The sequence below is a fragment of the Schistocerca serialis genome, chromosome 9 (genome assembly GCF_023864345.2).
Source record: "Schistocerca serialis cubense isolate TAMUIC-IGC-003099 chromosome 9, iqSchSeri2.2, whole genome shotgun sequence".
NCBI classification, from domain to species: Eukaryota; Metazoa; Arthropoda; class Insecta; order Orthoptera; family Acrididae; genus Schistocerca; species Schistocerca serialis.
The window spans coordinates 177,500,554-177,525,965 of NC_064646.1; the positions used below are offsets into that span (position 1 = coordinate 177,500,554).

The 25,412-nt window shown below is 39.8% G+C and overlaps 1 protein-coding gene across 1 annotated transcript in view; it reads left to right on the forward strand.

The window, feature by feature from the left end:
- Positions 1 to 25,412, forward strand: part of LOC126418518 (gastrula zinc finger protein XlCGF48.2-like) — an 89,331-nt gene that overhangs the window by 37,499 nt on the left and 26,420 nt on the right. The window contains exon 3 of the mRNA XM_050085318.1: positions 19,831 to 20,097. Coding sequence (XP_049941275.1) covers positions 19,831 to 20,097 — 267 coding nt within the window. The remainder of the gene's footprint in view (positions 1 to 19,830; positions 20,098 to 25,412) is intronic.

The following is a 25,412-nucleotide window of genomic DNA, read 5'->3' on the forward strand; positions in this document are numbered from 1 at the left end:
TTCCATCTGAGCTCTTGATATTCATACAAGTCATTCTCTTATCTCCAAAGGTCTCTTTAATTTTCTTGTAGGCAGTATCTATCTTACCCCTAGTGAGATAAGCCTCTACATCCTTACATTTGTCCTCTAGCCATCGCTGCTTAGCCATTTTGCACTTCCTGTCAATCTCATTTTTGAGACGTTTGTATTCCTTTTTGCCTGCTTCATTTACTGCATTTTTATATTTTCTCCTTTCATCAATTAAATTCAATATTTCTACTAGCCCTCGTCTTTTTACCTACTTGATCCTCTGCTGCCTTCACTACTTCATCCCTCAAAGCTACCCATTCTTCTTCTACTGTATTTCTTACCCCCATTCCTGTCAATTGTTCCCTTATGCTCTCCCTGAAACTCTGTACAACCTCTGGTTTAGTCAGTTTATCCAGGTCCCATCTCCTTAAATTCCCACCTTTTTGCAATTTCTTCAGTTTTAATCTACAGTTCATAACCAATAGATTGTGGTCAGAGTCCACATCTGCCCCTGGAAATATCTTACAATTTAAAACCTGGTTCCTAAATCTCTGTCTTACCATTATATAATCTATCTGATACCTTTTAGTATCTCCAGGGTTCTTCCATGTATACAACCTTCTTTCATGATTCTTAAACCAAGTGTTAGCTAAGATTATGTTGTGCTCTGTGCAAAATTCTACCAGGTGGCTTCCTCTTTCATTTCTTAGCCTCAATCCATATTCACCTACTACGTTTCCTTCTCTCCCTTTTCCTACACTCGAATTCCAGTCACCCATGACTATTAAATTTTCGTCTCCCTTCACTATCTGAGTAATTTCTTTTATTTCATCATACATTTCTTCAATTTCTTCGTCATCTGCAGAGCTAGTTGGCATATAAACTTGTACTACTGTGATAGGTGTGGGCTTCGTATCTATCTTGGCCACAATAAAGCGTTCACTATGCTGTTTGTAGTAGCTTACCCGCATTCCTATTTTCCTATTCATTATTAAACCTACTCCTGCATTACCCCTATTTGATTTTGTGTTTATAACCCTGTATTCACCTGACCAGAAGTCTTGTTCCTCCTGCCACCGAACTGCACTAATTCCCGCTATATCTAACTTTAACCTATCCATTTCCCTTTTTAAATTTTCTAACCTACCTGCTCGATTAAGGGATCTGACATTCCACGCTCCGATCCGTAGAACGCCAGTTTTCTTTCTCCTGATAACGACATCCTCTTGAGTAGTCCCCGCCCGGAGATCCGAATTGGGGACTATTTTACCTCCGGAATATTTTACCCAAGAGGACGCCATCATCATTTAATCATACAGTAAAGCTGCATGCCCTCGGGAAAAATTACGGCTGTAATTTCCCCTTGCTTTCAGCCGTTCGCAGTACCAGCACAGCAAGGCCGTTTTGGTTATTGTTACAAGGCCAGATCAGTCAATCATCCAGACTGTTGCCCTTGCAACTACTGAAAAGGCTGCTGCCCCTCTTCAGGAACCACACGTTTGTCTGGCCTCTCAACAGATACCCCTCCGTTGTGGTTGCACCTACAGTGCGGCTATCTGTATTGCGGAGGCTTGCAAGCCTCTCCACCAACGGCAAGGTCCATGGTTCATGGGGGGGGGGGGGGGGGGTCTGCTTACTATAGCACCTTAATATTTTACTGCTAGTATTTGGACCATTAATTATTAATCAGACTCATGCAATCCTGAAAAATTACACTACAGGCAAAATTAGTCTTGTTCCAGTCATCAGATATATCTTAGCTCCTACTTCATGGTGATAAGGGGGATCACTTTTATCTGTTCCAATGACTTTTTTTTTCTAAATCTGGTTCTTTTAACATATGTGACACAACAAGTTTGCATTCCTCAAGACTTCCATTTCAGTAAATTTATTGCATATGCTTTCTGACTTATTTTTATTGCACCATCCTCAAAAAGTTGAGTTTCAAAACTGGAATAGTATGATGCTGTCTTTGAAATTGCCTCAAAATTAACTTTTTTATCATCTTGTTGATCTATAGATAACTAGTCCATCATCAACATAAGAGTAACAATAAGCTTTCTCTCATAAATGTTATTAATGTGCAAGAATGGTTCTGATTCACATGCTGTAAACACTGTTGATAACAGAAAAACATGAAATGCTGCAATGTTTTGGAGCTTGTTTGGACAAACTTTGTTTGAGACTGCAGACAAAGTAACAGTATTATGAAAAGAATAGTTGCTACTCACCATATAGCGGAGACGCTGAGTCGCAGAAAGGCACAACAAAAAGGCTGTCAGAAACTTAGCTTTCGGCCAACAAGGCCTTTGTCAAAAATCCGGCTCCAGCTGTCTGGATGTGGTCATGTGTGTGTGAATTACCTTTGTGTGTGTGTGTGTGTGTGTGTGTGTGTGTGTGTGTGTGTGTATGTGTGTTGTCTATTTTTGACAGAGGCCTTGTTGGCTGAAAGCTAATTTTCTGACAGTCTTTTTGTTGTGTGTTTCTGTGACTCAGCATTTCTTGTAGTATCCTGTACAGAAATGCAGTAGATACATCAGACTGCATGCACATTTTCTCAGCTGCACCAGCACTGAACATTGAGTGAAAAGTGCATTAATTAGCTGCTACACTAAATGTCTTGTGTATTCAGTGCCATGACACTGAGTACGTCCTTTAATGACAAGAGATGCCTTATACTTCCCAGCACTACCGCCTAATTTAAAATTTGTTCAAAAAAACTCATTCACAAGGTGTGGCTTTTGCTCCATTTGGTAAACCAATCAACTCTCAAGTCTGATTTTCTTTCAGTGACTTCATTTCAATGTCCACAGGCTTTTTCCAGTTGATACTGAATTTGTGTTAGTGTTCAAAATCCTATGTTTAACACATTTTTAGCAGCATGGTAAAATCATTTAGCTGTAATGGTTTCTTTAATCTTGAGAATCTCTTAGTTGCCCATAAAGTGGTTTAAGAAAAGTCTTCAAAAGTTTCTTCCTCTCCCTATTTTGAAAATGTTCTGAGATTTTTGTGCTTGGCATCATATAATGGCAATCCCACGTAATCATCATATTTACCTTGTTTCCTAAAAGGTTACATCTCTGCAAAGAATGATTTTACTTTCTTCTTTTATTCATATTTTATAGTTTTCATCTCGATTGTACTCTACTAAATATCCTTTGACTGTCTTTTTCTCCATTTTACTACACCTTTTAACTGAAATATAACTATGGTATATCACATAGATCCTGTAATATATGTCTTATTCTTGTTCTTGTTCCTTGCCTATAAAGTTAATTTGGACTATCATTTTCAACAGACAATTTGTCAGTTTGATTCACTATATACTGAAACTACTACCAGTTTTGCCCACATTGCTTCTGAGAAATTGACTTCTTTCTTTGAATATTTGAAATTTCTAGGCATTGTAATTATTTTACACATTTCACATGCCCGCTGCTGCCTTTCTGTCAAAGTGTGAATTTTCAGTCTTTGGATTATTCTACCTTTGTTTTGTTTCTCCCCCTGTACCAACATCCCCCATGTACATGGTCTGTGTGCTACTGGACATTTCCTCAGTCAATACCCACCTTATTCCAAACCTATGACATCCTTCTTGCTCACCTTAATCAACTTTATACATTCCAATTACTTCCCTTTTGAGAGGCAGACATACAAACAGATCAGGGGTACAGCCATGGGAACCAGGATGGCTCCTTCCTGTTCCAGCATTTTCATGGGTTGCTTGGAGGGGCTTTCCTGGGATCCAAAAGCCTTCAGCCCGTGGTTTGGTTTAGCTACATTGATGACATCTTTGCCGTATATACACATGGTGAGGCTGATCTGTTAAAATTCCTGGAATCACTAAATACCTTCTCTCAATTAAATTTCATATGGTCCTATTCCGAATCCCATGCAACTTTCCTTGATGTTGATCTCATCTTCACTGAAGGCCAGCCACACACTTTCGTCCACATCAAACATCTCTAAAAAACAACAGTACTTACATTTTGACAGTTGCCATCCCTTTCATGTTAAACGTTCCCTCTCATACAACCTTGTCAGTTGAAGCAAATGTATTTGTTCAGATGCAGACTCTTTATAGCAATACACCACACTCTCACTTCACCCGTCACTGGACGTAATTATCCCAACAACCTAGTTCAAAAGCAGATTTCCCGGGCCACCACATCCAATCCCGGTACTTCTGATCCCTCCAAAAAACAACTTCAGTCCACACCACTTGTCACCCAGTATTATCCTGGTCTTGAATGTATTAATCAGCTACTTCGTTAGTGCCATGACTTCCTAAAATCATCCCCTAAAATGAGATTCTGTCTGAGATTTTGCCCACCAGACCTACAGTACTGGCCATTAAAATTGCTACAACAAGAAGATATGCAGATGATAAATGGGTATTCATTGGACAAACATATTATACTAGAACTGACATGCGATTAATTTTCATGCAATTTGGGTGCATAGATTCTGAGAAGTCAGTACCCAGAACAACCAACTCTGGCCGTAACAACGGCCTTGATACGCCTGGGCATTGAGTCAAACAGAGCTTGGATGGCGTGTACAGGTACATCTGCCCATGCAGCTTCAACATGATACCACAGTTCATCACGAGTAGTGACTGGCCTATTGTGACGAGCCAGTTGCTCGCCCACCATTGACCAGACATTTTCAATTGGTGAGAGATCTGGAGAATGTGCTGGCCAAGGCAGCAGTCGAACATTTTCTGTATCCAGAAAGGTCTGTACAGGACCTGCAACATGTGGTCATGCATTATCCTGCTGAAATGTAGGGTTTCGCAGGGACCGAATGAAGGGTAGAGCCACAGGTCGTAACACATCTGAAATGTAATGTCCACTGTTCAAAGTGCAGTCAATGGGAACAAGATGTGACCGAGACGTGTAACCAAGGGCACTCCATACCATCACACCGGATGATACGCCAGTATGGCAATGACGAATACACGCTTCCAATGTGTGTTCACCGCGATGTCACCAAACACGGATGCAACCATCATGATGCTGTAAACAGAACCTGGATTCATCCGAAAAAATTACGTTTTGCCATTCGTGTACCCAGGTTCGTCATTGAGTACACCGTCGCAGGCGCTCCTGTCTGTGATGCAGCGTCAAGAGTAACCGCAGCCATGGTCTCCGAGCTGATAGTCCATGCTGCTGCAAATGTCATCGAACTGTTCATGCAGATGGTTGTTGCCTTGCAAATGACCCCATCTGTTGACTCAGGGAGTGAGACATGGCTGCATGATCCATTACAGCCATGTGGATAAGATGCGTGTCATCTCGACAGCTAGTGATACGAGGCCTTTGGGATCCAGCACGGCGTTCCGTATTACCCTCCTGAACCCACTGGTTACATATTCTGCTAACAGTCAATGGATCTCAACTAACGCAAGCAGCAATGTCACGATACGATAAACCTCAATCATGATAGGCTACAAATCCACCATTATCAAAGTCGGAAACATGATGGTACGCATTTCTCCTCCTTACACGAGGCATCACAACAACGTTTCACCAGGCAACGCCGGTCAACTGCTGTTTGTGTATGAGAAATCGGTTGGAAACTTTCCTCATGTCAGCACGTTGTAGGTGTCGCCACCGGTGCCAACCTTGTGTGAATGCTCTGAAAAGCTAATCATTTGCATAGCACAGCATCTTCTTCCTGTCGGTTAAATTTCGCGTCTGTAGCACGTCATCTTCATGGTGTAGCAATTTTAATGGCCAGTAGTGTAGAATAGTTTTTTGGTCACCCTCCCAGTTACTACAGTATCCTTGTCAGACCCTATCTGTGCTCCTTCTGCACCCATCTCCCTACCGTGTCACCAACCCCACTGCAAGACTTGTCCCGTGCACTCTTCTACCACCACCTATTCCAGCCCAGTAACTGGCAAAACATATTTATCAAAGAAAGAGCCACCTGTGAAATGATACGTCATGTACCAGCTGTTATGTAAACACTGTTCGGCCTTTTACATTGGCATGTCTACCAGTCAGAATGAGTGGACACAGGCAGAGGATGTATACAGGCAACATACAATATCTTGTTGCAGAGCATGTTGTACAACATGACAATCTTGACCTCAGTGCCTGTTTCACCACACATGCCATCTGGGTTCTTCCCTCAGACACCAGTTTCTCAGAATTCCACGGGTGGGAATTAGCACTACCACATGTCCTTGCTTCTCACCACTCACTTGCCCTTAATTTATGTTAATTTTTTCCCTCTCAGCATTTGTTCACAGTGACTACCATTTTCCACTCCATATTCCGCTCCATATAGGGAGCGAAAAGCTATTTACAATTTGTACAGAAAGCAGATGGCAGTTATAAGAGTCGAGGGACATGAAAGGGAAGCAGTGGTTGGGAAGGGAGTGAGACAGGGTTGTAGCCTCTCCCCGATGCTATTCAATCTGTATATTGAGCAAGCAGTAAAGGAAACGAAAGAAAAGTTCGGAGTAGGTATTAAAATCCATGGAGAAGTAATAAAAACTTTGAGGTTTGCCGATGACATTGTAATTCTGTCAGAAACAGCAGAGGACTTGGAAGAGCAGTTGAAAGGAATGGACAGTGTCTTGGAAGGAGGATATAAGATGAACATCAACAAAAGCAAACCAAGGATAATGGAATGTAGTCGAATTAAGTCGGGTGATGCTGAAGGAATTAGATTAGGAAATGAGACACTTAAAGTAGTAAAGGAGTTTTGCTATTTGGGGAGCAAAATAACTGATGATGGTCGAAGTAGAGAGGATATAAAATGTAGACTGGCAATGGCAAGGAAAGCGTTTCTGAAGAAGAGAAATTTGTTAACATCGAGTATTGATTTAAATGCTAGGAAGTCGTTTCTGAAAGTATTTGTATGGAGTGTAGCCATGTATGGAAGTGAAACATGGACGATAAATAGTTTAGACAAGAAGAGAATGGAAGCTTTCGAAATGTGGTGCTACAGAAGAATGCTGAAGATTAGATGGGTAGATCACATAACTAATGAGGAGGTATTGAATAGAATTGGGGAGAAGAGGAGTTTGTGGCACAACTTGACTAGAAGAAGGGATCAGTTGGTAGGACATGTTCTGAGGCATCAAGGGATCACCAATTTAGTACTGCAGGGCAGCATGGAAGGTAAAAATCGTAGAGGGAGACCAAGAGATGAGTACACTAAGCAGATTCAGAAGGATGTGGGCTGCGGTAAGTACTGGGAGATGAAGAAGCTTGCACAGGATAGAGTAGCATGGAGGGCTGCATCAAACCAGTCTCAGGACTGAAGACCACAACAACAACAATTAGTTTTCTGCATCTTTCATTTTCTGACCTGTCTATTTTTCACCATTCCCCCTCCCACCTCTGTTACATACAATGCACTTAGCTTTTCCCTCTTATTAACTTGTGCATGATGTTTTAGTAGTAATCTCTGTCTTGCATATTACCCTATCTCTCATCTTTAAGCTCATGTTTTCAAATCTCGTCTGGTGCAGCCCCCAACAATCAGTCTTTCCTGCTTATCTCATCCTCTAAGTCTCCCCTGACTCAGGATTCTGTGTGACTTTTCTGAACTGTACCCCTTTTCCCATACCTCCCCAGTCCTTTTCCTCCCCTCTTTGTTCCCTATCAACTCTCGTGCAGAAGTGAAAGCCACTGGCTTCAAAACCTTGTGAAAGCTAAACCCTTATGTGTGTGTGCGTTCCTCTGCCACCGCTTGGTGAGTAGATTTTTTATCTATCCATTTACATAATATGAATATAATAGAAAGAAACATTCTACATGTGAAAAATATATTAAAAAAAGATGCTGTGACTTACCAAATGAGAAAATGCTGGTAGATAGACACAATAAAAAACACACAAACACACACACAAATATCAAGCTTTCGCAACCCACGGTTGGTTCATCTGGAAAGAGGGAAGGAGAGAGAAAGACGAAAGGATGTGGGTTTTAAGGGAGAGGGTAAGGAGTCATTCCAATCCCGCGAGCGAAAAGACTTACCTTAGGGGGAAAAAGGGACAGCTATACACAGGCGCGCGCGCGCGCGCCCCCCCCCCCCCCCCCACACGCACACACACACACATATACAGACACGGGCAGACGTATGTAAATACAAAGAGGTTGGGCAGAGATGTCAGTCGAGGTGGAAGTACAGAGGCAAAGATGTTGTTGAATGACAGGTGAGGTACGAGTGGTGGCAACTTGAAATTAGTGGAGATTGAGGCCTGGTGGGTAACGGGAAGAGAGAATATATTGAAGGGCAAGTTCCTATCTCCAGAGTTCTGATAGGTTGGTGTCAGTGGGAAGTATCCAGATAACCCGGACGGTGTAACACCGTGCCAAGATGTGCTGGCCGTGCACCAAGGCATGTTGAGCTACAGGCTGATCCTCATTACCAACAAACACTGTCTGCCTGTGTCCATTCACGCGAATGGACAGTTTGTTGCTGGTCATTCCCACATAGAAAGCGTCACAGTGTAGGCAGGTCAGTTGGTAAATCACGTGGGTGCTTTCACACATGGCTCTGCCTGTGATCGTGACACCTTCCGGGTCACAGGACTGGAGTAGGTGATGGTGGGAGGATGCATGGGACAGGTTTTACACTGGGGGCGGTTACAAGGGTAGGAGCCAGAAGGTAGGGAAGGTGGTTTGGGGATTTAATAGGGATGAACCAAGAGGTTACGAAGGTTAGGTGGACGGCGGAAAGACACTGTTAGTGAGGTGGGGAGGATTTCATGAAGGATGTATCTCATTTCAGAGCAGGATTTGAGGAAGTCGTATCCCTGCTGGAGAGCCACATTCAGAGTCTGATCCAGTCCCGGAAAGTATCCGGTCACAAGTGGGGCACTTTTGGGGTTCTTCTGTGAGAGGTTCTGGGTTTGAGGGGATGAGGAAGTGGCTCTTGCTATTTGCTTCTGTACCATGTCGGGAGAGTAGTTGCGGGATGTGAAAGCTGTTTTCAGGTTGTTGGTGTAATGGTTCAGGGATTCAGGAATGGAGCTGATTCGTTTGCCACGAAGACTTAAGCTGTAGGGAAGGGACTGTTTGATATGGAATGGATGGCAGCTGTCTTAATGGAGGTACTGTTGCTTGTTGGTGGGTTTGATGTGGACGGATGTGTGAAGCTGGCCATTGGACAGATGGAGGTCAACGTTGAGGAAAGTGACATGGGATTTGGAGTAGGACCAGGTGAATCTGAAGGAACCAAAGGAGTTGAGGTTGGAGAGGAAATTCTGGAGGTATTCTTCACTGTGAGTCCAGATCATGAAGATGTTATCAATAAAACTATACCAAACTTTGGGTTGGCAGGCCTGGGTAACCAAGAAGGCTTCCTCTAAGTGACTCATAAATAGGTTGGCTTACGAGGGGGCCACCCTGGTACCCATGGCTGTTCCCTTTAATTGTTGGTACGTCTGACCTTCAAAAGCGAAGAAGTTGTGAGTTAGGATGAAGCTGGCTAAGGTAATGAGGAAAGAGGTTTTAGGTAGGGTGGCAGGTGATCGGCGTGAAAGGAAGTGCTCCATCGCAGTGAGGTCCTGGACGTGCGGGATATTTGTGTATAGGGAAGTGGCATCAATGGCTACAAGGATGTTTTCCGGGGGTAACAGATTGGGTAAGGATTCCAGGCTTTCGAGAAAGTGGTTGGTGTCTTTGATGAAGGATGGGAAACTGCCTGTAATGGGTTGAAGGTGTTGATCTACATAGGCAGAGATACGTTCTGTGGGGGCTTGGTAGCCAGCTACAATGGGGCGACCGGGATGTTTGGGTTTGTGAATTTTAGGAAGTAGGTAGAAGGTAGGGGTGCGGGGTGTCAGTGGGGGTCAGGAGGTTGATGAAGTCAGGTGAAAGGTTTTGTAGGGCCCTAAGGTTCTGAGGATTCCTTGAAGCTCCGCCTAGACATCAGGAATGGGATTACCTTGGCAAACTTTGTATGTAGTGTTGTCTGAACGCTGACACAGTCCCTCAGCCACATACTCCTGATGATCAAGTACCATGGTTGTGGAACCCTTGTCAGCCAGAAGAATAACGATGGATCGGTCAGATTTCAGATCATGGGTAGCCTGGGCTTCAGCTGTGTTGATGTTGGGAGTAGGATTAAGATTTTTCAAGAAAGATTGAGAGGCAAGGCTGGAAGTGAGAAATTCCTGGAAGGTTTGGAGAGGGCGATTTTGAGGAAGAGGGGGTGGGACCCACTGTGATGGAGGACGGAACTGTTCCAGGCAGGGTTCAATTTGGATAGTGTCTTGGGGAGTTGGAGCATTGGGAGTAGGATTAGGATTATTTTTCTTCATGGCTAAGTGATATTTCCAGCAGAGACTACGAGTGTAGGCCAGTAAATCTTTGATGAGGGCTGTTTGGTTGAATCTGGGAGTGGGGCTGAAGGTGAGGCCTTTGGATAGGACGGAGGTATCAGATTGGGAGAGAGGTTTGGAGGAAAGGTTATCTACCTGAATTGGGGTGTTGTGGTTTCAGATTGTGTTGACTAGAATTTAGAGAACTTTAAGTGTGAGGCCTTTGGGGGTAATGCCAAATGCCAGACATGCCTGAGTGAATAAATTCGCATGAATGGACACAGGCAGACAGTGTTTGTTGGTAATGAGGATCTCCCTGTGGCTAAACATGCCTTAGTGCATGGCCAGCACAGTGTTACACCGTCCGGGTTATCTGGATACTTCCCACTGACACCAACCTATCAGAACTCCGGAGATGGGGACTTGCCCATCAATATATCCTCTCTTCCCGTTACCCACTTGGCCTCAACCTCCGCTAATTTCAAGTTGCCACCCCTTGTACATCACTTGTCACTCAACAACATGTTTGCCTCTGTACTTCCACCTCGACTGACATTTCTGCCCAAACTCTTTGCCTTTACATATGTCTGCTTATGTCTGTATATGTGCAGATGGATATGTGTGTGTGTGTGTGTGTGTGTGTGTGTGTGTGTGTGTGTGTGTGTGCGTGAGTGTATACCTGTCCCTTTTTCCCCCTAAGGTAAGTCTTTCTGCTTCCGGGATTGGAATGACTCCTTACCCTCTCCCTTATAACCCACATCCTTTCGTTTTTCCCTCTCCTTCCCTCTTTCCTGATGAAGCAACCGTGGGTTACGAAAGCTTGATATTTGTGTGTGTGTTTGTGTGTTTTTTATTGTGTCTGTCTACCAGCACTTTCCCGTTTGGTAAGTCACAGCATCTTTTTTTAATACATTTACATTGTTGTTGTTGTTGTGGTCTTCAGTTCTGAGACTGGTTTGATGCAGCTCTCCATGCTACTCTATCCTGTGCAAGCTCCTTCATCTCCCAGTACCTACTGCAACCTACATCCTTCTGAATCTGCTTAGTGTATTCATCTCTTGGTCTTCCTCTACGATTTTTACCCCCCACGCTGTCCTCCAATACTAAATTGGTGATCCCTTGATGCCTCAGAACATGTCCTAGCAACCGATCCCTTCTTCTAGTCAAGTTGTGCCACAAACTTCTCTTCTCCCCAATCCTATTCAATACTTCCTCATTAGTTATGTGATCTACCCATCTAATCTTCAGCATTCTTCTGTAGCACCACATTTCAAAAGCTTCTATTCTCTTCTTGTCCAAACTATTTATCGTCCATGTTTCACTTCCATACATGGCTACACTCCATACAAATACTTTCAGAAATGACTTCCTGACACTTAAATCTATACTCGATGTTAACAAATTTCTCTTCTTCAGAAGCGCCTTCCTTGCCATTGCCAGTCTTCATTTTATATCCTCTCTACTTCGACCATCATCAGTTATTTTGCTCCCCAAATAGCAATACTTCTTTACTACTTTAAGTGTCTCATTTCCTAATCTAATTCCCTCAGCATCACCCGACTTAATTAGATTACATTCCATTATCCTTGTTTTGCTTTTGTTGATGTTCATCTTATATCCTCCTTTCAAGACACTGTCCATTCCATTCAACTGCTCTTCCAAGTCCTTTGCTGTCTCTGACAGAATTACAATGTCATCGGCGAACCTCAAAGTTTTTATTTCTTCTCCATGAATTTTAATACCTACTCCAAATTTTTCTTTTGTTTCCTTTACTGCTTGCTCAATATACAGATTGAACAATGTCGGGGAGAGGCTACAACCCTGTCTTACTCCCTTCCCAACCACTGCTCCCCTTTCATGTCCCTCGACTCTTATAACTGCCATCTGGTTTCTGTACAAATTGTAAATAGCCTTTCGCTCCCTGTATTTTACCCCTGCCACCTTTAGAATTTGATAGAGAGTATTCCAGTCAACATTGTCAAAAGCTTTCTCTAAGTCTACAAACGCTAGAAACGTAGGTTTGCCTTTCCTTAATCTTTCTTCTAAGATTAGTCATAAGGTGAGTATTGCCTCACGTGTTCCAGTGTTTCTTCGGAATCCAAACTGATCTTCCCCGAGGTTGGCTTCTACTAGTTTTTCCATTCGTCTGTAAAGAATTCGTGTTAGTATTTTGCAGCTGTGACTTATTAAACTGATAGTTCGGTAATTTTCACATCTGTCAACACCTGCTTTCTTTGGGATTGGAATTATTATATTCTTCTTGAAGTCTGCGGGTATTTCACCTGTTTCATACATCTTGCTCAGCAGATGGTAGAGTTTTGTCAGGACTGGCTCTCCCAAGACCGTCCGTAGTTCCAATGGAATGTTGTCTACTCCGGGGGCCTTGTTTCGACTCAGGTCTTTCAGTGCTCTGTCAAACTCTTCACGCAGTATCATATCTCCCATTTCATCTTCATCTACATCCTCTTCCATTTCCATAATATTGTCCTCAAGTACATCGCCCTTGTATAGACCCTGTATATACTCCTTCCACCTTTCTGCTTTCCCTTCTTTGCTTAGAACACATTTACATTATATTGTCAATAATTGATCATGTTTGGTGTTATATATTTCTTTGTTTAGTATTTTGTAACCCTCTTAATTGTCAAATTTATTGCTATTGTCACTGAGCATTACTTTAGTTGTATGTCTAAATTATATGGGTAGATCACGTAACTAATGACGGGGTACTGAATAGAAATGTGGAGAAGAGGAATTTGTGGCACAACTTGACTAGAAGAAGGGATCGATTAGTAGGACAAGTTCTGCAGCATCAAGGGATCACCAATTTAGTGATGGAGGGAAGCGTGGAGGATAAAAATCGTAGAGGGAGATCAAGAGATGAATAAACTAAGCAGATTCAGAAGGATGTAGGTTGCAGTTGTTATTTGGAGATGAAGAAGCTTGCACAGGATGGAGTAGCATTGAGAGCTGCATCAAACCAGTCTCTGGACTGAAGACCACAACATGTATAAATGCTTCTGAATGTTAAAGAACATTTTTCAACATAACTTTATCTTCTGACTTTTCCCTCGTGAGATAACATTAATGGAATTTCATGAAACTGTCTTTAAAGGCAAGTAACTGTACTTTCTTCTAAAAGGATTTATCAGAAATTCCACAAACATCAGTTGGCATCTATTTACATGGATTGGCTGTTCTTTCTCTATGCTTTTCCGTAAATAAGGGTCTCACATATTTCATTTTTCGAAAGAGCTTGCACACTTAATTAATTTTGCAGTTATCTTGTTTCTTGTTATACAGATGTAGTAATGAGGGAGTATCACTGACATTTATGTCAATGATTCCATTTGATTGAATTGGTTCTAGGTTTGCTTTCTACAGTGTTCCACATGTTCCATGTAGTGTTATTTCATTATTGATTCTAAGCTACTACACTTTTACTGATTACTTGAAATAACTATTGTAATTCCTATCTTGAGTGTTCAGCACTGAAAACAAATTTCTACATTCTAGTGGAACATGCCAAATGTCCACTAATCTTATTTCTTTGCCAGTTATTGATGACAGTATTCAAATAAAGCATTTTCTAATGCCATTAAGGGTTCCTGTTTTGTGTTCCTGACAAAGTTTCTGTCAAGCATACGTAGTTGAACAGATAACAACAACAGAAATTCTTGGATGGAATAATAAATAAAATAAAGGAAAGGCAACCACTCGCCTATAGCTGACTAATGTGTAGTTCATAGAAACACTCAACAGAATACAATACATCTTTACACTAGTGTTTGAGTTGTTGCTCAAGCAAAAGTACACACATTCACATGCACATGCATGCATACAACCACACAGACACAGATATGCTAGCACCTGTACGGGTGAGTGTTGGGTGTCTGTGTAGTTGTGTGTGAGTGTGTGGTAGAGAAAGAGTAAGAGCTTGAAGGCTTGCGTAAAAGCTATATTCTGTTCATTGTGTCTGTGTTTCACACAGCAGTCGGCTATAGTTCAGTAGTTAATTCATGAAATGTATTACTGTCATTTTTAGTTAATAACCCCATCTAGACTGTAAAGTTTCAAATATGCTTTGCAAAATATGTTACACTTTGCTAATTAGTATAAGCTGGGGGAAAGAATTTTCATTCCTACTTTTTTTCCCCTCTCTCTCTTGATTTTCTGGCAACCCATCACAACTTCTTCTCTTGTGCCGACCTCTTCATTTCAAAGTAGCACTTAACCCAGCAGCCTCAATTATTTGTTGAATATATTTCAAACTTTGTCTTCCCGTACAGTTTTTTATGGCTCTGTCTACTACCATGGAAAGGATTTCCTGATGTCTTAACACATGTCCTATCATCTTGTCCCTTCTTTATGTCATTGTTCTCCGTATGTTCCTTTCCTCACAGATTCTGCAGAGAACCTCCTCTTTTCTTATAAGTCTACCTAATTTACAACATAGCACCACACCTCTAATGCTTCAATTCTCTTCTTTTCCAGTTTTCCCACAGTTCATGATTCACTTTCGTACAACAGTCTGAGAAATTGTGACTGATGTTTGATACTGGTAGACTTATTTTGTCCAGGAATGCCCTTTTTGCCTGTGTTAGTCAGCTTTTTATGTCGTCACGTAGTCCATCATATTTTGTTTTGCTTTCAAGGCAGCAGAATTCTTGACTTCATCTACTTCATGGCCACTAATTTTGAATTTAAATTTATCACTAACCCCATTTCTGATACTCATCATTACTTTTATCTTTCTTTAGTTTATCCTCAGTCAGTATTTAATTCAACAGGTTCTGTAATTCTGCTCCACTTTTGCTGAGGATAGCTGTGTCATCAACAAATCTTATCATTATTATCCTTTCACCATGAGTTTTAATCCCACTCCTGAACCTTTCCTTTCTTTCTGTCATTGCTTCTTTGATGTATATTTTGAACAGTAAGGATGAAAGACTGCCCTGTCTTATACCTTTTTTAATGTGAGCAGTTTGTTCATGATCTTTAATTCTTATTGCTGCTATTTGGTTCATGTGTATATTACGTATTACCTCTCTTTTCCTTTAGCGTACATGTGTTTTCCTGAGAATTATGAACATTTTGCACCATTTTACGTTGTCAGACGGGTTTCTGGGTTGACAAGTCCTATGAAAATGTCTTATTTGCCAAAGATTTGATTCCATTATCAATTAAAATGCGAAAACTGCTTTTCTAGTGCTTTTACCTTTTTATTGGCAAACTGACTGTCACATAACAGATCATCAACTTTCTTTTTCATTTTTGTATGTATCACACTTATCAGCAAATTTGATGCCTGAATTGTTAAGCTGATTGTAAGATAGTTTTCGCTCTTATTTGTCCTTGCTATCTTTGGGATTGTGGGGATGATATTTTTGCAAAAGTCTGGTTGTGTATCACCAGTCCCACGGATATTGCAAACCAACTTTAATAGTGAAGGAATGTTATCTGTGTCTTTTACATCATTTGATCTCCCATTTTCCCTTTTTCTATCACATTATTGGACAGTTCCTTCCCCTTGTAGAGGCCTTTAGTGTACTCTTTCCACCTATCCACTCTTTCCTCTGCATTTGTCAGTGAATTTCCTCTTGCACTCTTAATCTTGACTCCTTTGCTTGTAATTTCACTGAGGGCTGATTTGACTTTTCTATATGCTGAGTTTGCCCTCCCAAAGACCCTTTTTATTTATTTTTTCAACATTTATCCTGCAACCATTTCAATTTAGCTTTTCTGCACTTCCTATTTATTTAACTCCTGAGTGACTGATAGTTACATATTCCTGTCTTTGTCTGAGAATTTTTGTACTTCCTTCCATTGATCAATTGAAGCATGGGTGCCCAAACCCAGGTGCCTGGGGACCACACCACCATTCTCCCACTTCCCACCAGCTCTCAGCGAAAGGAAGTAACATAGTGTAATCAGGTGGTTGATTTAAAGTCGGTATTATGCAGGTTTTTAACAGGGTTGGAGCTGGAACTTTTTTATGACTACTTGCAAGTCACAATTTGTCTTCCAAAATGTTAATAGTACTCCGTACCCCCAGGTCTAGAGTGCCTTTGAATTGAAGTATTTCTTCTGTTACCCAGGTTTCTTTGCAGTTACGTTCCTTGTTTCTATATCTGTCTGTCCAACTTCTGTAATTGCCCATTTCAGGGTGGGGCCCCCGACAGTGCTGTCAACTTTTTGAAACCATTTTTACCATGATGTAGGCTAACATCCCAGGCTTCATGCCCTGCTGCCATTCATCCTGGTGGCCTCTGACAAAAAGAATTTTGTGCGATGGTCTAACATTTTCAAAAAGGAATGTTACATGGACTGTTTGCGTAGTGTAATGGTTGAAGTACAGACCTCGCATGCAAAAGGCTGTGGGTTTGAAATTGGCCAGCTGCTCTGAAATTTTTTATTTTTAAATTTTTATTGAAATGACTTTGATCATGATTTTTATTCAGTTAACTGCTTTAAATCTAATATTTTTTATCATGTCATTTTAATCTTTATATTAACTTTTCATTTGCTCTCATTATTCTTCCTATAAATCTTTTCCCACTTGGATTCTTTGTTCATGTGATTTTAATTATCTTTATGTATTAACTTTAATTTAATTTCTTCCATTTTTATCATCCTATATTTTCATCCATGATATTGCATTCATTAGTTCTGTTCCTCATTTTGCTTGAATTATGTTTCACCTATAATTCCTTCTTTTGTTTAAATCTTCTCCTGCAGGATTGTGTCCATAGTGCAATTACAATTTATGTTTTAAATGGTTGTATGTACGTCTTGTAATGAAAAATACAGTCTTGACACCATTGCACAGTCAGTATAATGAAATTTCATCTTTTGCTTTTCAACATTTCCAGGTATTTGAACATAATGATAACAACAATTTTAGGAAAAGGATAGACTTGCTGAGTTGCTGACAGGCGCAACAAAAAGACTGTTACCATTATAGCTTTTGGCCAATGTCTTCTTCAGCAAAGAAAACACACACACACACACACACACACACACACACATTCACACAATAAGTGCATGTCATGCACACGTGACTACTACCACTGGGAGCTCTGACCAGAATGCGATAATGTTAGATAAACAAATAAATTCACATTCACAAAGATTCTGAGTGTAAAAAGAATGATATGGAGAAAAAGAGAGCAGTTGAAAAAATTAGTGCTGTGATTAAAGTGATGTGGCAAAGAAATACAAATAGAAAAAATCACATTTCAACCAATTACAAGAATAAAACTAAAAATCTAAGTCATTTCAATAAGGGTTTAAAAATGACTTCGAATTCACACCTTTTGCATGTGAGAATCATACTGTAACCATTAGGCTACATGACCAGTTTGTGTAACATTACTATTTTAAAGCCTAGAGCATGACATGATATTCAGGAACATTTTTTTTTTCCTTTCATTCTATTACTCACAAATGGCTGCAGGGTGTGATACATGCTATCTTAACATATATCATTGTACCGGGTGATCAAGGAGTCAGGATAAATTTGATAACTTAATAAACCATGGAATAATGTAGATAGAGAGGTAAAAATTGACACACATGCTTGGAATGACATGGGGTTGTATTAGAACAAAACAAAAAAAAAATATCTCTTGTACGCGTCGTTTGGTGATGATCGTGTGCTCAGCCGCCACTTTCATCATCATGCTTGGCCTCCCAAGGTCCCCAGACCTCAGTCCGTGCGATTATTGGCTTTGGGTTTACCTGAAGTCGCAAGTGTATCGTGATCGACCGACATCTCTAGGGATGCTGAAAGACAACATCCGACGCCAATGCCTCACCATAACTCCGGACATGCTTTACAGTGCTGTTCACAACATTATTCCTCGACTACAGCTATTGTTGAGGAATGATGGTGGACATATTGAGCAGTTCCTGTAAAGAACATCATCTTTGCTTTGTCTTACTTTGTTATGCTAATTATTGCTATTCTGATCAGATGAAGCGCCACCTGTCGGACATTTTTTGAATGTTTGTATTTTTTTGGTTCTAATAAAACCCCATATCATTCCAAGCATGTGTGTCAGTTTGTACCTCTCTATCTACATTATTCCGCGATTTATTCAGTTTTCGAATTTATACTGACATTTTGATTCAAAAAGTCAACCCACACCTGGGGACTTTTCCGTGAGACACATGTCCATTCATCTTCAATTGAACTACTTTGGTTTTCAGTAGTGTAGTATCTACAGCCTTAAAGAGCTTTAAACACATATCACCATTACTCTGTACCTGGGTATCCCACTTATTTCCATAGTGATTGAAACCATTACTTTCTTTCCATTTCACGTCACTGACCTCCATTATATCTAAGCTGAGGATTTGCATTTCCTTTTTCATATTTTCCCACTTCCCTACCACATCCTGACTTCTGATATTCCACATATGAGTCATAGGATGTTACCCTTTTGTTGTTGTTTAGCCTTTTTCTCATTGTCACCTTTCCCTTGGCAGTTCCCTTCCAGAGATCCAAACCAGGGAGTAATTTGGAATCTTTTGTCAATGGAAGGATAGTCATGCCTCTTTTTTTCCCCTGGTTACAGGCCACACATATCTGCATCCACATGTCACTGATCATCGCTGATTTGCTTTTTCTTGGGATCAGTTTCCATCCTCAGGGGAAAGGTGGTGCTCCCAGACCTCTGTCCATTCCTGTGCCATCTTTAACAAGGCCATTTGTGGATTGAGGGTGACGCCGTACACCAGAAGTCTTTGGCCACCATTGCTGATGATTTTTGTTCAACATATAAGCAGTATTGAGAATCAAACCCAAACCCCTGGTCATTTTGATTACTAGCCAAATAAGCTATATCAACATGACATCTTAATTCCTGGATAGAAGGCCATTATTTAACTCATTCCACAAACTTTTCAGTCTTGCTGTACAAGTTGTATCAGTGAAAATCTTAAACAGCTGGTCTCTTTAACTGGATTCAAACTCTCTGCTTTAAATTCTGCATCACTAACTGTTGCCTTGCCATTATTTTGTTGTAAACAGCATCAGTAATAACATTTGTTATCATGGACTTCATGAAATTGTTAGCCTTATGCTAAAAAGCAGACTTTTCATTTTGCTGCCTGGTTTCTTCTTCCATAAGCCCTTCAACCATGATGGTTTTAATAACCTCCTGTCTATGAACCAACAAGTTGACTATTTTTCTTATACATATTAGCCATTCTGCTTCTCCTGTTAAAGGTTTTATGTTCTTAAACATCCTTCTCTTGCTCCTATTCACTGCTACTTAAATTTTACATCACTTTATCCATAATTTGTTCAAGTTTCTTAAACTCTTATGTCTCAAAAAAGTACATAGCACTGACTGCAATATTCTTACTGATTAGAATGTAGCACTTGTAAAGAGTTTGTTTTCTCATTTTCCAAATCAAGGAATAACTTTTAAGTAGAAACCATTTTCTAGCTGTAACAAAAGAGCAGGATTTGTGTACATAGCTACATACATATGCTCGTGCTTTTTAAAATATCGTTCACATTTCAGGGTACTGCAATGGCGGATTATTTGTCAAGGTTGCAACCATTGCAGCCTTTAGCAATGCCATTTCAGCACTTCCTGAGTTACCAAACTGATGAAGTCATGGAAAATGGGACGTCACCCAGTGCTGTTAATAATGGAAACAGTAAGCGGTCTAGAGGGCGCCTAGGAGAAGTACGGCTTATCACAGCTGCAGATGGATCGACACTCTTCTCTTGCCCAGAATGCCAGACTGTCCTCCCTGATCGGAACCAACTTGATGTTCATATGCAGGTAAAGTAATGGATATTAATAATTCCATTATGCTCGTTGATTTCTTGCTCCTTCATGAGGCAAGAATGTAAGTTTTATATGTAAATGCCCATGTTTCTATTAGTTAAGAATGTTATAAAGTTGGAAAACATAATCAGTAGGGCTTATGTTCAAAACTGGAGTTAATAGACTTATAAGTTCTGATGTAATTCTCACTCTAATCATCGTTGAAAAATTTTACTCATATATCAGGAACAAAAACTGTGGAATAATGTTGATATTTTGATTTACATCTTTGAAGTTCACCACTTAGAGATCTGGGTTATTCACAGCTTGTGTGGTACAGAATCCTGGGCCTTTTTAGTACATATTTCTCATTCTGATATCTGAAGAAATCTAAATGGACTTTTAACAAAGAAATGATCATCTTTATATTTTTGCAATTAGTACTCATAAACATTACTTTAACAAATTACAACTTCCATGTTAAAAAGTTGTACAGTGATGTTATTTATTAAATTTCATTTTTGTATGAGGTTGTCTCAAATAAAACTTCTGGTTTTGACAACCATAGCTTTTTAAACTTTTCTTATGGTTCGCAGCTTTCACCTCTTAATTTCATTACAAAACTAAGACTGATTGATGTGCAAGAAAGTAATTATTGGAATGAGAATATCATGATCATCACTTTGTTAAATGTTTCTTTGTAGAAAATATAGTGGCATATTTCCACTATTGCTACTTGCATAAGCATCCACCTGTGTAATGAAGATAAAAGTAGTCCTGCATTCTCAATACCCTTCAGAAGAGCATGCATTGTCTCCAACAATGAATGGGACATAGTTGCTTGTGTACACATTCAGTTTGTCATTATGTCTTAAGAGTCGTTCTAAGCTTACACCACGTACGCATTGTCACTTTATGATAAGGAATATTGCCAGCATGGGAACTTTCCCTCTGAACTGTTGTACACCTCAGCGACGTCTTTTGAACATTTGGCTGCTGTTATGAGATTTTTTGAAAACCTACCTTGTAGTTGTTGCCTGTGGTCAACAACTCCAACCAGTGTCTGCATTTCATTTGTGGAGGTAACAAAGGGACTACTGTTGACAAAGACAGTGTGCATCTCTCTTTACATAATCAATTTGACACCTAGACATCAATTACAAACAACAGAACAAATCCTCTAGCACAATTGTGTGCAAAGCAGTTTGGCAAGGAACCCCTGAAATGGATCCTTGATTAATGGTGTCAGGTCCTCTTCACCAGTGAGTGCAGGATTTGTCTGTAACCTGATGATCATCATAGAAGAATATGGAGACATTCACGTACCAGTGCATGTCTCTGTCATGTAGTTCCACATGTTTAACTTAAAGGTTGGTCAGCCATTTTTTGGGCTGGATGTTCGTTGCTTCTTATTGCTATTGTGGGTAATTTGAGGGCTATGCAGTTTCATGACAGAATCCTCTATCCCAATACTCAGCTTTAAAGGCAATAGAAGGTGGACTGGTTGCAGCAACACTGCTCATTCGTTCAACCACACACACTTTGGAGTTCAATACCCCCACAAGGAAGAGCATAAGTGAAGTAGAGAAACAAATCATCACTTACTTGAACAAATGAAACAGCTTTTATAAATCACTATTCCATACAACAGTAACTGCAGTTAGTATTGACGATAGACCTTTATCAGTAAAGCAGGAAAAAGCGTAGATGTTGGTTTGAACACTACAACACTTTCTTAGGTGAGAGTGAGATTTTTAGATCTTGGAGTATGTGATCACCACATGTACTCATCTATTTACCTATGTTGTCACACATTCTCATGACTGTTTTCAGTTCAAACCAGAATTTATGCTGTAGGGAAACTATCTTTATTCTGCAGGTAGTGTGGTAGTCACAGCTCAGAACACGTGCACTCAGGAATACTGTCAGAAATGTGTTAGCAGTATGTAAACCCCCCAGAATCTGTTCTTATATTTATTCTGTTAATAACAGGTAGCTCAATTTTTAGCAGCAATTGAATTTGTTTACATCAAATACCTAGGTGGCTGTTGAATTTTACTGTGTACGTAAACTGACATATGTGCAGCTGCTGTGTATGTAGGGATCTATGCTTAACAACAGTTCTAGAATGATAAGTCACTCTATTTTAACACAGCTTCTTTATCGTTGAAAAAAAAAATGTGGTCTCTAGTCCTCACATCACCCATTTTGTCTAGCTGCAATGGAAATATTCACTGTATAATTTACATTCAGATAGATTTAACTGTTCCTGTACTGCCTCGGTGTTATATCACTTATATCCAATTTCGTTGATGCTCATCTTTCCAGTATTCAAGTTTCCATGCAGCATCAATGACTGTCACTCAAGTATTATTCTGTTCTCCTCTTTTAGTACTTATAACTTTTGATGCTTGACTTATATATTAATAAAACTGCATCCACATGTACGTAAATACATCCTATATTCACAATAATTTCGGTCAAACTAGTATTTCCCCAATGATACTAATTTTTTCACCACACCTTGCTCCTCAACTTTGGCCACTCATAACCCACTGAACTGCCTCTCCAGTATCTCCCAAGTGCACACAGTCTAATAGGATACTCACTGACCATTGTCTCGAAACTGCCCATCTGGAGTCTTCTAGAAAGCCAAATATATAGTAGTCACCAGAGGTAGATCATTATTATCAGTTATTAGTACTGCCATCAATAATGATACCCTTTCACCCCAAACCTTCATTTTTTCACAAAATTGTAAATTTTTGACAAAATAATAAAACTTAAATCCTCAGAAAATCCATCCCCTCAACCTAAAATTTCTGGCTAAACCCTCACTCATGGCTTTAAACTATCACAATCTTTTCAGCAACAGTGCACTCCAGCTCTTTCATACTACAGTATTTTATATAAATATTAAATAGTTTGGCTTGAATTACTTTTTTATAGAAGCAAACAATAAGCCATCAAAACACAATACCAGTCAAATTTAAGCACGGTACTGATTTAAGTATGTCTAGTTAGGTACTTTCTATACTCAAGCAAAAACAGATTCATTCATCAAAAGGTTCACATGTAAATCACTAAGTTGTTAAAATATGAAATGTCCATGAATGCAGGGGCAATTCTAGAAGTCGGTCAAGGTGGGGGCTAATGGGGGGGAGAGGGGGGAGAAGGGGGTTGGGGAAAGGAATATCACTTAGTGAAAGGAGAGTTGGGGTCCTCCACCGACAAATTGGTAAAATTTGGTGTTGCTTTAAGTAGTTTGTGGTAACTGTTTTGGAGTTCAGGGTAAAAAATGTGTATTAATAAATAATTAGACACCCATTTTAAGATAAATGATATTTATTAGGTTAGACTGTAAGTTATTTGACACTCTTATTCTTTTGTTAAAATGTGTTTGAAATACATTGCAACCTATATTACTACATAATTATAAAAAAAAAGATTGAATCTGTTGGAGTAATATATTCGTTGATTTCTAAAGTCATTTTATCCAGTGTAATACGATACTCCAACTGGGGGGGGGGGGGGGGGGGGAGGGGGGCTATAGCCCACAAGGCCACCGCGCCCCCCCTCTCCCCTCTCCTTGCAATCGCCCCTGTATGAATGTTACAAAATCGTAGTTACATTCCACAAAATGTAGATATACCAACACTTGTATTAATATTGACAAGATACACAAGACACAAGTAGACAAATATGACATTTAAAAATTTTAAATAAGTTCCCCCTTAAGTGAAAATCCTTTTTCAGAACCTTTGAATTAGCAATTTGAATAATAATGAAAACGTATCCCTCTAAGAACCCCTTTTTCGAATCAGACATCAAATAAACTATGCTAATTCGGTAGAACCTTGGCATTTATATACAGGGTGATTATAATTAAACTTTTGCTACATGAGCCGGTGTAGACAGAAAACTAGTTACTCTATGAGTACCAAGCTTTGTAGGAATGGAAAATAAACAATTTTTTCAGCCTTCAGTTGCAAGTTAATTTTTACTCGTTTACCTAGGTTTCAATTCCAGTAATGGAATCTTCTTCAGAACCTATAAATTAAACCACATACGGACATATATTACTCACTGAAATGCATCATCAGTCTAATGATTGAATAATAAAGAAATCGCGATACTTACAAAAAATTAAATTATTTTGAGAGCCAAACACTGGTCATGTCACAGATTAAAAATTAAAACAATAAAGACGCATAATCATAAGATTATGTCTGTCAAGATTAAAACCATTAAGGCGAACGTAGACGGAGCTACGCCGGCCAGGTTCTGAAGAAGATTCCATTATTGGAATCGAAACCTAGGTAAACGAGTAAAAATTACCTTGCACCTGAAGGCTGAAAAATTTGTTTATTTTCTATACATATACGGTTGCTGACCCGCTGCATTATCTTAAAGATTTGTAAATTTGTAGGAATGATGTTCAGATTGTGCACTACAGGATTTGCGTTAGAGAGGTCTCTCTTCTGCACTGTGTTTGAAGAACTTGATTCAGAAGTTTGAATTAACTGGTGATTTGGAAACTGTTCCTGTGAAAGGCTGATGGCCTGTTGCACCACAAATTTTTGAAGACATTGTTGTTGCAGTGACTGAGAATGCTGTATACAATGTGTGATCTTCAAGCTGTGAACAAGCTGTGTCATGACAGCTGAACAATCTATTGTCCACTGTTCAAAAAGTGCTGCAAATGATTGTGAAATGGAATCTCTAGTGGGATTCCAGGCTGTCGTGGATGCAAGTTGTCACCACATTGAGCAATGTTTGTAACCTGGAATGTAAACATGGTGTGCATTTAACAAATGCACACTCTCATTGGGAATTAAAATGTGTTTTTTTCAATGGTTTGTTTATTATTTCTTTTCAGCATGTCCTTACAAATACTTCCACAAAATTTCATTGCCATACAGTCACTCATTTTTCATGGTGGCCCTCTCAAATAGCAAAAATTTAATTATAACCACCCTGTACGAAACAAAATGTATGAAATTTATTCTTTATAGTAACCATTTCTTTTGTTGGCTAGTCTCTAAACTGTTTGATGATGAAGTAATAATCCAAAACAGAACATCATAATTGCAAGAGAGAAAAATTTATTCGATACAGCAATTTTTTGAGTGTTTGCTGAAAGGAAACACACGTCTACATATAAGTGACTCTATGAACTCTCACTTAATACGATATTTTGTCTTTTAGTCTCTTAAGTGAGCTTTTAAAAGCACAGCACAAACACTTTTGCTAATTGTTGCATCAAACCTGAGTATCTCTCCTGCAAATGCTTGGCTGTTGTCTCACCAGCTGGCTTCCTCAGTGCAATG